Source organism: Vespula pensylvanica, chromosome 24, assembly GCF_014466175.1.
Source record: "Vespula pensylvanica isolate Volc-1 chromosome 24, ASM1446617v1, whole genome shotgun sequence".
NCBI classification, from domain to species: domain Eukaryota; kingdom Metazoa; phylum Arthropoda; class Insecta; order Hymenoptera; family Vespidae; genus Vespula; species Vespula pensylvanica.
The window spans coordinates 170,027-183,790 of record NC_057708.1 but is presented as its reverse complement, the minus strand read 5'-3'; the positions used below and the strand labels follow the sequence as shown (position 1 = coordinate 183,790).

At 47.5% G+C, this 13,764-nt stretch overlaps 1 protein-coding gene across 1 annotated transcript in view; it reads left to right on the top strand.

Annotated features, from left to right (window-relative positions):
* Window positions 1–2,879: 2,879 nt before the first annotated feature.
* Window positions 2,880–13,764, top strand: part of LOC122637174 (dynein regulatory complex subunit 7) — a gene marked incomplete at its 5' end in the record, with an annotated part of 29,673 nt that continues 18,788 nt past the window's right edge. The window contains one exon of the mRNA XM_043829150.1: window positions 2,880–2,981. Within this exon, the coding sequence (XP_043685085.1) occupies window positions 2,880–2,981 (102 nt within the window). The remainder of the gene's footprint in view (window positions 2,982–13,764) is intronic.

The window sequence follows — 13,764 nt, the reverse complement described above, 5'->3', positions numbered from 1 at the left end:
CCTTCTCCTTCCTCCTCTTTCGATCATTTTCGAACCCTTTTATAAACGTCCACGCTGCGAACTACAAATTCTCCCCTCCTCTCTCTATTTTTCTCGCTGAATTTTTATTTTCCCAACTCGAGAGAAAGGGGTACGATTTCGAGCGAGTTTGCATTCGCACCGAGATATCTCCAAAAACGAAAAAAGAGTGAAATTGCGAAACGGCTTGAAAGCGGTACCTGCCTGCCTGCCTGCCTGTCTGCCTGCCTGCCTGCCTACATAGCGTATTACGGCACGAACGCGATCTCGAAAGTTTTCTAGTTCGTACCCAAAAGAGGCATCGATCAAACGATCTCGAACGATATCGGCGCGCTCACCTAAACGTCGACGACGCCGAGCATAAATCTTAGGCGACCTTTAGCCGGCGATTATTCCGACGAGGAGGATCGAATTTGTCGACGTTATCCGAGCGAAATCGCTCGGACTCGTCGGCAGTGGTAAAGCGACGGGCGATAAAGTCGTTTCGCCGAGTATCTCCCGCGCTCGAGTAATACATAACTCGAGAAGGAGAAGGAAGAGGCGGAGGTGGAGGAGGAGGAGGTGGCGGAAGAGGGAGGCAGGAGGAGGAGAAGCGAGGCGAAAGGAAGCCGTAGGGTGGCGGTGATCTCGGAAAGAGAGACGGGGAAGGAACGAAGCCGGCGATACCGACGTGCCCAGGTATAATACCTACGTACGTATATACTTACGAACGTACACGCGCGCGCAAACACGCACACGTACGTGGGTACGTACGTTCATTGTCCCGCGGCTAATATCGCTTCTTCGTACACTCGAGCGCGCATTCGTAACGAGATAAACGATAGCGTCGTTCGAATCTGTTGGAGTCGCGAAGCGTTATTGGATTAAAGTCGCGTCCCACTCCTCGTGCTATACGATATTATACGATACTATACGATACTATACCGATACCTACCCGTGACCCACTTATCTCCCTTCGGCAAAGCGCGCCTTTAACCGACGTTCGTGTTAATTTTTAGAGCTCGCCTCGCCGTACCCGCGAATCGATCGACGCCCGTAAGCGCGTAGGTAGGCGCGCGCTACTTGAAACGAACGTTATCATCCGCTCTTTGCGCCTAACCTTCTCTCCTATATCGCGTTGGCTACTTTAAATAGTCCTACCTCACCGTAGTGCCAATGAGGAAACTAGAGTAGAGGAAAAAATATATCGATTTCGAGAGAGAGAGAGAGAGAGAGAGCGAGAGCTCTCGATAAAGAAAATTCGTCTACCCGTCGCGAAATAAAACAAAGATAGGCACCCGATCGGAGTTTATCCGGTCAACGAGAAAAATTTTGCGAACGGCTTTAACGCTTTTTCTTTCTCTCTCGCATAGAACAGCGAACCACGTCGTTGGCAGGCGAGAAACGCTGCGTCGCCGCGGCTTCCCTGCCGCGATCGATCTATCGATCTCCTCGTTCGCCGGCTCTCGGCACGAAGAAACGCGAACCGTCGCGTTTGCTCGCTCGCACGTTCGCGCGCGCGAGAGAGAGAGAGAGAGAGAGAGAGACAGAGAGAGTGAGAGAGAGAGAGAGAAAGAGAGAAAGAGAAAGAGAGGGAGAGAGGCGGGCCTAGCGCCGCGACATATCCGCTCGATTTACTTTCCCGACTCCCTCCTGGTCTTCCTGTCTCCCCCCCTCCCCCATTCCAGCCCGCTTTTTCGCCGCACAAAGGCGAAGGGAGAACAAAGAGGGGAAGAGAGAGAAAGAGCGAGAGAGAGAGAGAGAGAGAGAGAGAGAGAAAGGGAGAAAGAGAACTTGCTCGTCCGTGAGCGCGAGAAAGCGGGTGCGTCGCGCGTCGAGCACGGCAGTGTCGGTGTTTATGCCGGTGCCGGTGTCGGCGAACCAAGGTACGCGGCATAAGCGCGATTATGCGATGAACGGAACACCCCAAGATGCAGGTAGTACGACGACGACGACAACGACGTAGAAGAAGAAGAGAAAGAAACGCGTGAGAAAGAAAGAAGAGCCTCGCTCGCTCTACTCTTTTTCTTTCGTTTCTTCTTTCTTTTTTTCTTTCTTCCCTTTTTTCTCTTTTTTTTTTCTTTATTCCTCGCCGACCGGCAGAATTTGATGCTAGAATCCCACCCACCTAGTTGGGTGACGTTCGAAAGAAACGCTCGGCTCGATTATGTCGCTCTCGAATTTAGCCTTGTACGCGCTCTCTCGCGCGACTAATAACAAAGGGGTTGCTGCGGAGTGCACGGAAGACTCGGCTAGCGTAAAGGGCCGTCGGGCTCTTGGCTGGCCGGCGGAGTGTAAGGGAGTGCGGAGAGAGAGAGAGAGAGAGAGAGAGGAGAGTAAAAGAGGGCAGACTCGAGAGCGAGAAGGAGGAGGATGAAGAGGGAGGGAAGGCGGTGACCCGCGGTGCCTGTCTGCTGCGCTGGCCGCGTTTCAGAGCCGCAGTTCTCCTAGCGTTATAGCCACTGCGCGCCTCTCTATATAGCGCGTGTGTGTCGGGTGGCAAATGGGTGCGCGCTCGCGCGCGCGCGCGATTGCGAGGGACCGACAGAGAGAAAAGAGAGAGAGAGAGAGAGAGAGAGAGAGAGAGAGAGAGAGAGAAAGAGAGAGAAAGAGGAAGTGTGGGGAGCACACGGACGGGTGACTACGACGACGACTACGACGACGACGACTACGACGACGACGACGGTGACGACGGTGACGACGACGACGGTGACGACGACGACGGTGGTGACGACGACGACGACGACGACGACGACGACGACGACGACGATGATGTGGTGGTAGTGGCGGAGGAGGAAGAAGAGAAGGAGAGAACGTCGACGACGACGGAGGCGAAGGCGGCTCTCTCTCTCTCTCTCTCTTTCTCTGTCTCTCTCTGTTGCTCGAGCTCGAAGCGAAGAGGCTATGGGGCGAGGTGGCGAGGTGGCGAGGAGGAGCAAAGGGACGACGCGAACCGAGCGCTCTCGCGGGGAGAGAGAACGGAGGTAATTTGAGCGTCACACGCCGAGCGAGCGGGCGAGCGGCAACGAACGAACGAACGAACGAACGAACGAACGAACGAACGAACGAACGAACGAACGCCAGGCAACGTCTATGTGCTACATAAAGAGCCCCCCTTATGTACCCGACCCATCGCGAACCTACGATGCGACGCGACCCATGTACAACGCGTCCCAAAAGTACCGTGCTAGCCTCTGCCTCTACCTCTGGCTCCGGTTCTGGCGTTGCCTCTGCCGTTGCCTCTGCCGTTGCCGTTGCCGTTGCCGTTGCCGTTGCCGTTGCCGTTGCCGCGCGCCAACGCGAGCACGCTGCCGCCACCGTCGGATATATAGCACCGTACACGATACCACCGTCCTCTCCCCCGACCCGTCCCCCTCCGGGACGGAACCTTCTCTCTAGCTGGGAAATGGCTTTAACCCGGGTTATCGAGGGTACGATGCCGTACGGACGATCGAGGGACGGGGTAACGACGAAGAGAAGGAAGGAACGCTTGCGAAATTTTTCAGAAGCCATAGAGCTGCGAAGATCGCGACAGCCGGCGAGCGCGAGCGTGGGTGTGGTTTTGGCGGCAAACCTTTTTCTTTACCCTCCTTCCTTCCTCTCCGCCCCTTTCTTTATTCTTTTCTTTCCGAAACCGTGGACGGTTCGTTCTACCCTTCCCCGATACACTCCTTTTATCGTCGAGCCAATCTCGAATACGCGTTTCCTCCGGTTTTTTCTTACCTTTCATTTTTCCTCGATTTGGCAACGGCGAAAGAAACGATCTCCGAAATACACGAAGTACCCGATATCGGTTAAATCGCGAAGGAAGCTCGTCCTACGTCGACGCGTTCCTACTATTAGCAACGCGCTCGAATCGTTCCTCCTTCGTTTTTTATCCGTCGCGCGAACGTCGACGAATCCTTTTATCGTCTTCCCTTCAAAATTCCTCGACGTTTTTCGGCATCCTCTCCGACCAACGGACCGATCCAACTCTTAAAGTTCGCGGCTCGGACGATCGAAGCTGTGACGATCTCTCTAACGAAGATCGATAACTACGACGAACGAGTTCGAATTCGTATTCGAATGCGATCGAGAATAGGAAATCGATACGATTCGAAAGATATTCTTCGAGGCGTTGAAAAAAACCAAAAAGAAAAAAAAAACCAAAGGAAAAAAACGAAGAAACGCGCGTCTCGGTCGTCGACGATATTTATCGCGTAACGGGCGGGTTTGAATCAGCGTCTTCCAAAGTTCGTACGATTCGTTTACCTATATATCCTACGAGCTACGTACGTAGCTACGTATGTACTTTGCTCGCGTACATAGGTATACGCGCCGCGCTGATATACGACGAGTTCCGAAAGCCTTCCAAGATAGGTAAGCCAAGATAGGTCCCCGCAGTCGCTCTACGACAAGAATCGTTGTCGTTCGATGGGAAAGGAGCATTAACGAAATTGTTGCGGCGTAACCACGTTCCACCCCGAGAAGTTCTCCTCGCACGGGAGGCTCGCTTCGAGGAACGAGGAATCGAGGAAGAAAATAGTCCTTCTCCCATCGAGATTCTCGATGGAATCGATGAAATTGGAGCGACGATTAAATCGTCGATCGGCGGTTAGCGATCGACGTCGAGCGTCGTTCTCGTCGTTTCGGGATCGTCCCGAAACGTTCTTCGAAACGATACGCGACCTAACGCTGTGCTCGGCCACGTCGTCGCGAAGCGAACGAACGAAATCACGAATCAATTCGTTTCTCGTCGTCGAAGACCGAACGCTTTCTCGTTCCATTCTCCGTCCGTAAAAACTTTTTCAAAGTTAAACTCGTAGGATAAGGGCAAACTCGCCTAAGGAAAACGCGCGTACGTCCAAGTACTTTAGTTTCGAGTTTAAAGGCTCGTAAGCGACGGATCGTTTCTCGAGATCGTCTTATAAGATCGACTAGAAAAATGAAATCCAAGATCGATCGAAAGGAAGAAGAACGTTCGAGTCGAGCGACCGATTTTCCCTTTCGAGCCGATCGCGCTGTCCTTCTTTCCGTTTAATTACGAGCCACCGTAGCAACCCTTCCGCGAGAAAACGTTTCCCGAACGAAGAAATTCTCCTTCTCTCCCCTTGCCCTCCGCGACCCGATGCTTCTCCTCTTCCTCCGCCACCTCCGCCTCCTTCTCCACCGACGGTTCGTTTCGAAGACGTTCTCGCGTGACGCGAGAGAGTCGGCCGCGAGGGCAAGAGAGGAGATCCGGCGAGGGACGAATCACGATTGTCGGTATTCGTGGCGCGGCACAAAGAGGATAGAGGAGAGAAGGTTGATGGAAAGGTCGAGCGGGGCAAAGAGAAGATAGGAGGAGGGTGGGACGAGACGGGAGGGTCGCGCGATTAATTCGCAGAACGACGAAGGATATTCCCGCGGCTGAGTCCCGTCCCCGCCACCCGAGTCACCCTCCTGCCTCGCTCTTCTTCTCCCTTTTGCTCTCTTCTCGCTCTCTCCGTCGTTGTCCGCCGCGGCATTAGGCGTCGATCTACCGAGATACGGAGATCGAGGCAGCCGTGCGCCTCTGGCCTCGTCGATGCCGAGCACGTCTGCCTTTTGGGGCGCGCGTTCTCTCTCTCTCTCTCTCTCTCGCACACACGCGCGCTAAAGCTCGCACACATGCCTCCCTCGTTACATATGTAAGCGCGAGGGCGCGCGCACACACACACGCGCGCATACATACCTCGCTGCTATATACCTACCACGCTACATAAACCCACTCGCGCTTACTCGCCGTGTAACCTACTACTACGAACCCGCGACCTTCTATATACGTGCGCTCGTGATAGAATATACGTTCCTCCGTAGAAGGTACATGGACGCGTATATCTCGAACGAAGTAGGTATATAACCGTATGTATATCTCTACTCGGTATATAACGTAAATGTGTGTGGCATCGGCAAGGATGGAGCGCGCATGTATGTACGACGTATATAGCTATGTACGTATATATGTACGTACGTACGTCGCGTCGGTCCTGCTCGCGTATGTATACCTACGTACATATGTACCTACGTCTCTTTTCTACGCTCACATATAGAGACGCTCGCGTATTCCGACACGAGCTCGCACACGAAGCTAAGGACGACGACGACTACGCGACGACGACGACGACGACGACGACGACGACGACGACGACGACGACGACGACGAAGACGACGTCGGTCGGTTGGACGGTCGGTCCGTCGGTCGGTTCTCTCCTCTTTCTCTCTATATATATCTATATATACGTACGTACATACATAGGTATATATATATATATATATATATATATATATATATAACGTTAGCCCCATGTAAAACGGGGGTAGGACCGCGGCTCGCTCCCTCTTCCCTTCCCTCGTTTGGACGCCCACCCGCCTACCACGCTACTTGCTTTGCTCTCTCTTTCTCTCTCTCTCTCTCTCTCTCGGTCGCTCGTTTGCTTGCTCCCTCGGTCTTTCGGTTGAGCGCGTTCGCTCTCTCTCCCACCCTCCCTCTTTCGTCTCCCTTTGGCTCCCGCGAGCCACCGGGGTCACTTATGTATATAGAGGATCGAGAGCCGACTCTCCTCCGTCTCCCCTCGCTCTTTCATTCTCCCATTCTCTCTCTCTCTCTCTCTCTCGAACGCGCGCTACTCTACGCTCGTCTCGCGAACTCGCTTGCAGACCAGATCCATAGTTAATTACCGGCCTAATCTCTATTCGCGATTGCCCGAAACCGCTCGTAAATCCCTATCGGTGTGTGTGCCGCGAGTCGCGCGTGGGCGTGTTTCGCGCGCGCGATCTCCTTCTCCGTAACGCTTCGTTGTCTCGGTATGCGCGATTCTCTCTCTCTCTCTCTCACTCTCACACTGCCGTGTGTGCGAAGGATGCGCGAGCGCGACCGCGTGAGAACGCCGTGTTGCACGGAACCAAGAGAGAGAGAGAGAGAGAGAGAGAGAGAGAGAGTGCGATGTACTACGTTGTGTGCGTCTCTTCGTGTAGAGGGAAACGAGGAGTGCGCACCACGAAGGATCGATCCCCACGATCGATCGCCGCGATGTATACCGTTAAGAGGGAATCGACCGAGATCGCCGTGTTCCGGGCTCGACCCGCGCGCCGCTTCCGGTCATGACGAGATAGAGCCAGAGAACCAGAGAGAGAGAGAGAGAGAGAGAGAGAGAGAGAAAACGGTCGTTGAGGAAGCCTCCTCCTTCTCCCCCTCCTCCACCTTCCTCCTCCTTCTCCAGCACCTTTCTCGCATCGACTACTCTCCTTTCCCATCCTCCTCCCTCCCTCCCCCCTCCGTCGCTCGCCCCCTCGACGTTCGTTTCTTCCGTGCTCAACGATGCGGCCATCCGATACGGAGACTTCTATCCGCGATCAGTCTCTCCTCCTTCGTTCTATCTCGCCAAATTATATCGCGCGCGAGAGAGAGAGAGAGAGAGAGAGAGAGAGAGAGAGAGAGAGAGAGAGAGAAAGAGAGAGAGAGAGAGAGAGCTTTATCGCTATTCGCGATTTTAAAGAGCAGAACGCCGTTCTTAGGTTCGTTACGAATCGTCGTTTCCATCAATTTTCTTAAGAATCGAACGAGAACGTGCTTCTTCTTAACGAGTTCTTTGTTTACGCGTTAGCTCGAACGTGCTCGCACGATTAGCGGCAGAGATTCGTTTGTGGAAAATTTACGGAGTAACTCGTTCCTTCGTCTTCGAAAGAACTTTCAAATCTTTACGGCCGATCGGAAAAGTAAGGAATACATAAAGATTAAAAGAATATCGTAGATTCTTCTTACGTAAATCTCGTTGGAACGATCGAGCCACTCGGCAAGATCCTCAAGCAGCTATCGCGTTTCGTCTTTGGATCCGAAAACGAAGGATCGAAGATCTTGTCGTCGTGCGGTTTGGATCTAGCGGAGAGCCTAGTTTTCTTCTTCTACCTTGGTTCGTCGCATCGGCTAGTCGACGACGCGCGACGACGAGCAAGGAGGAGGAGGAGGAGGAGAAGGAGGAGAAAAAGAGGAAGAAGAAGAAGACGATGACGAAGAAAAAAGAAGAAGAAGAAGAGAAAGCACTCGATGAAACTCGGCCTCCGCACGACCGAACCGCGATTCGACCAACTTCTTGTATGGTCATCGCTGCGATCTTCGAATCGTTGAGCCATGATGAGACGAACCGCTTCTCGCATATCCGCCACGTTCTTGCGAGAACTACCCGCGTGGCATCTCAATGTCGAGAATGGATAACGACTTCTTTTATCCTTTCATTGGACGTTGGGACGGGAGTGGACGGTAGTAACTCGCATACTACGAGGAAATCCCGATACGATTCAACGTCTCGTTCGAACGACGTGTCTTAACTTTCGTATTATTTCGACATCTTTACGCTCTACCAAAGCATCGATCTCGAGAGCTCGTCATTTCGTATAAAAGATAACAAGGAAAAAATACCTGGATCGATTCTAAAACTACTTGGAATTTTTCCGGTATATCGAGTTAAATTTTATACGTATCTCCTGCTTGAGGTAAGATGAGATCGACAAAATTTTCTAAATATACGTTTCGTATATACGGGCTTAAGAAGGGGACTATCGACGCCAAAAGTATCGACGATTATATCGACTCGTTAACCCGACAAGATTGCGTGTACGGATCGGAATATGAAAATTTATAGAGCGGAGATAGAGGAAACTTTGAGTGAATCAACGAATAGTAAAACGAATAATCCAGACGTATATAATGCATCCTTTTATAGGCACGAAAAAAAGATTATTTATTTATTCTTTTATCGGGAGAGAAGTGAGATCTTCGCGACGCGTTAATTTGTCCTTTCCGGTTAACGAGTCCGAGTAAATACACCTCGCATGTATTTCGGAAAGTAGACGCAAAGGGAAAAGATTAATTGCATATACGATTGCGTTTACGTACGCGCGTACGTAAAATTTATCGCGCGCGCGTATAAAGCGTCGAGGAAACTTTTGCGCGATGAAAATTTTGAGTAAAAATTGTTGTAAAAACGTATCGAAACCAGTTTCGGTTATGTCTGATCGGTATGATAAAACAAGTGTTAACGAGGTCGGAAGTTTCAATGATAAAACTATAAAAATCGGTTGCACGTATCGAGATTAAGCCGCTCGAAATGAAACGTAATTTTGAAGTGTAATTTCGCGACGTCATTCCCGCTCGGACGATTGGTCACGACGATAATACATGCGAATGTATCGTTCGTCGAGGATCGAAAAGGCGCGGCAAAGTTTCGTGCGAGCATTGGGATAGCAGCAGTGCGCAGCTTCGCGAATCGACGCGTTACTCGGGACCGTTAGACCCCGTTGTAATCGCGACTGACGCACGCGGAGTTAACGCGCTGCGCGACTATTTCCAACAGGATGTTGCGACAGCCGACTTAACGGAGTACCTACGTTCGAAAGACGTTATCGAGTTCCTCGAACGTACGAATTTCGACTACAACGTATTTTATATAAAGTAAGTTTGCCAGATGTACGCTTCGCGAGGAAAAAAGGATGAAAGATTAAACGCTTGCCAATTATCGCGACAGTTAGCGTTTATACGCGAATCAGTTTCTCTCTTATAAAATTGTTGCAAGATTGTACTTAAAAAAACACGAAGAGCGTCGGATACGAACTAACGTACGCGATGGAGCTTACAAAATACGCAAATGTCGGTGAATATGCCATTTTAAAGTTACGCGAGAGAGTTCATTCACTCGCAAACTAGTCTTTATCGAACGGATTCTTCCTCGAGAAAACTTAAAAAAAGGAACGAAAGTACGCGCGACGTTTAAAAGTCGATCGTTATAAGAATATTACGTCATCGATACTCCGTTTGACTTTCTTCTTTCTCAATCTCCGTCGAATGTCGAATGTTGAATTTCGAATGTCGAATGTCGAAGCTCAAATCTCGAATCTCGTATCTTGGCTTTGAAGAGAGAGGAGAGAGAGAGAGAGAGAGAGAGAGAGAGAGAGAGAGAGAGAGATCGTAGGCCATGGTAGATTGCTCGATCCTTTCACAGCGATCGATTCGGCAGCGGTCTCACCGACATTTTGTCCACACGCGATGCGCGTATGCGCGCAAACACGGTACCCATTATGGAGGACGTGTATAAGACACGACCGTGCTGCGGTACGGTCATGCCTAATAAACTAGTAGCCGACCGTACTACGCTATATGTATGTACATCACCCTGCACTTGCCCGGTTTCTATGCGTTTATCGAACCTCAAAATTGGTATGCCCCGGTTAGAAGCGTATTTCCGTTTTTCTCGACCAATTTTATTTCCAATTTCTTCAGTTTTAAGAGTTATTCCTTTTATTATCGTGCACACGCGCGTACAGATATTTGCGTCTTCAATTATTTATCCTTGCAAATTTGGGGGGCGTATCCCACTTCTGAATAATTTGGGGAATTTTCTATTACACTTTCGATTAATTTGTGGCTCGTCGACAATGCCTTAAGATATATACATACATATATATATATATATATATATATATATGTATCTATGTATGCGCGTAGTACGTATATCTTACAACGCTATTTGAGAACACAGTTTTAATATAGCACGTATAATTATAAAAATTGCATAATCCTTTCAATACACACGTCGCACCAAGTATCGCACGAAACAAAGGAGATCCGTAATGTAATGCAATTGCGTAATGTCTCGGCTATACGTACGGACGAATTACGATAAAATTTTCGAATTACTCGAATTTGTAAATTTCTTTTTTTTTGCATTTTAGGCTAAATCAATGTATAGTCTTAAATCATTCAAAATTCTTGGATCGCATGTTGACGTGAGCAAACGATGAATCATAAGACGAGTACAATATTTCGCTTTAATTAATCAACGAGACAACGATGAGTTGTTATATACGATGCTTTTATCGGTCGTGTCTTTTTATATCTGTATTTTCTTTTTCTAAATGAAACAGTTGGAGCACACACACATATATATATATGTACACACACATATATTCAAGCATATTATCGAACGAAAGCAAAAGTAATTCCGATTCGGTTGAAACGCCTGAAAATGAAAGAACCCGAGAGAAACGATGAAAAAAGAAACTACAAAAAAAGAAGAGAATAGCAAAATGATAAAAAAAGAAGAAGCTTAAACGCGACGATAAATCCTGTATAATACTTAATCGTGTTCATCCTTTCTCCCTATTCGTTAAAAGTGAACTTAATCCCGTTTTGCATAACCGTATTGGAATCGACGTAATATCATAATACTTCCTGCTCCCCCCTTTCTCTCTCTCTCTCTCCCTCTCCTCTCTCTCTCTCTCTCTCTCTCTCTCTCTCTCTCGCCGTAGCGCGCGCGCGCTTGGGCGCTCGAATAAGAAAGAAAAGCTACCGACCGACGAAGAACCCGTCCGTACAGCTTCTTCTGTTACTACTTTCCTGTTATTTCCATGCACCAGAAGAGAACGCAAAAGTCAAAAGATTCGACATATTTATCGCCACATCTTTTCGCTTTTCGATCAGATCTTGTTTATCTTTAAATCTATTCGAGGATGGCCGTAAGAAAAGCGTAAAAAGAATATGCGATAGTGGATAGAAAAAAAAAAAAGAGAGAAAGAGCGAAAGAGAGACTGTCGGAGAAGAGGGAGGGAGAGGAATAAGAGAAGAAGAAAGAAAGGAAAAAGAGAAAGAGATGGAGAGAGAGAGAGAGGGAGGGAGGGAGGGAGAGAGAGAGAGAGAGAGAGAGAGAGAGAGAGAGAAATCGAGAGTGGTAAAAAGAGAATCGAAAAGATTTGTCGTCGCACCCACTCGTGCGGAATATTACGACTCGGTGACGTCTGTTAGGACAGTTCCGCTTTAAAAAGAATACTTTAAAAGCCGGAGGGTTTATAACGGGCCGGGGTATATAGCACGTATAGTATAGGGAAGGAAGAACTACATATAGAGGTGTAACGAGCAGAACTCAACTCACGAACTCACTCCCAGTTTTTAGTGGCAACTTGTTGCTCTATGCCCATTCATACGGCTCTAACTCCCATTACGTCACGTCACATCAACTTATAATAATGGTAATAGCAGGACCGTCTGCGAAAGCCGAATTCGAAACAGGACTATATGCATCTAACGGCATGGAACGGACACACACCTTTGACAAATCAATGTCAAACGTTATTCTCACGACTATTTTCTTTGCGTTTTTTTCTCCGTTCTCTTCTTTTTTTCTTCTATTAATTTACCATCAATTTTTCTACCTTATCATTCGACCCATGGATAAAACAATATTACGAACTCGCACGAAAGCGATGATGTAATAAATTGTAAGTAAGTAATTTGTCGTTATAATCGATACTTTCGACATTCCTATCGTTCGTATCGCAACTGAACGAGATAAGTACGTAAAAAGGAAAAATGAAGTTAAACACGTCTGTTTCACCACAGATTTTTTTCGTTACAAAGAAGAGAAAAGAGCGCGTCGATGCATTAAGGGAACGGGCACGGTAAATTTATCTTTTCATTGCCAATTTTTCTATCTTCTCGTTTATCCGTGATACTTTTATAAACTTGGATAAAAGAATTTATTCGTTCGCACTATATCGTTATGAAATTTTTCATATCGCATCGATAATAAACGAAACGAATAAACGTATTGAAAACACGTTTAGATTAATGTCATGCGTTTTCTCTCTCTCTCTCTCTCTTTGTAGATTTGTACGTTTTAAAGTAAGATTTCTTTCTTATAAGGAATCGTGTAGCGTGACGCATACACGTTTCACTATTTGTCCTTCTCTCGTATCTGTGTTTTTGTTTTCTTTTATATCCAATTCGATTCTTGAATTCGCGTCTTTTATATTTTCTTTTTCTTTCTTTTTTTTTTATATAAAAGCAACATTTATTTATTTAAACGCATAGATAACTCGTATATAACGCGAATATCTCGTTTCGTAAAAATACCGCTTTATGTATAATACCGCGTTATATGGGACTCGGATCGAATAGAAACAACGGGATTAGGCTACAAACTTTTGTTTAAATTCTACATTGTACAAATAACGTTGATTCGACAAACGGAAGTATATTTTTATCTAATTTACAGCATACGGAAGATCGAAGCAAGGCACGTATATATTCTTAAAAAATATATAGTGGAAAGATGATAAAAATCTGAAAATTTCAAGACCACGCTATATCGAAACCGCGTTGTTTAAGTAACGCGTTATACGAGGGTTACTCCCTGAATTTCAAGACCGCGTTATATCGAAACCACATTGTTTAAGCACCGCGTTATACAAGGGTTACCTGTACTATAATATTGTGTGTACGCGCGTGCGTGCGTATATGTGTATACGTGTATAATAGCACAATTATATTATATGTTTAATAGCAATATATAATAGCATTATGTGTGTGTGTGTGTGTGTGTGTGTAGATATATATCATACACGTACGCATCATTATATACATAGTTTATAGTATATCATCGATTATCATTTAAAACCAAAATAATTAATTCGATGAAAATCCAATAAAAAGAAACGAAAGGAGAAGGAAGAAATTTACTGGAAACAACCGAGATTTTCGATAACGACGAGCTTAGATCTTTTGTTGCAAAGGCGTGGAGTGCGTTATAGGAGAAGAGAGAGGAAGATGACGTTGTTATTTTTTCGCTCGCACGCGGTAGAGCCGAAAATGGGAGTAGTGCTTCCTGTGTAGAATTTTTCAGGGCTGACTCCTTTTCGGGTTGGATACGTTAATGAATTTATGCAAGACTCGTGGCTTCGAAAACGTAAGGCAGTCCTAGCGACGTATTAAACGAAGCC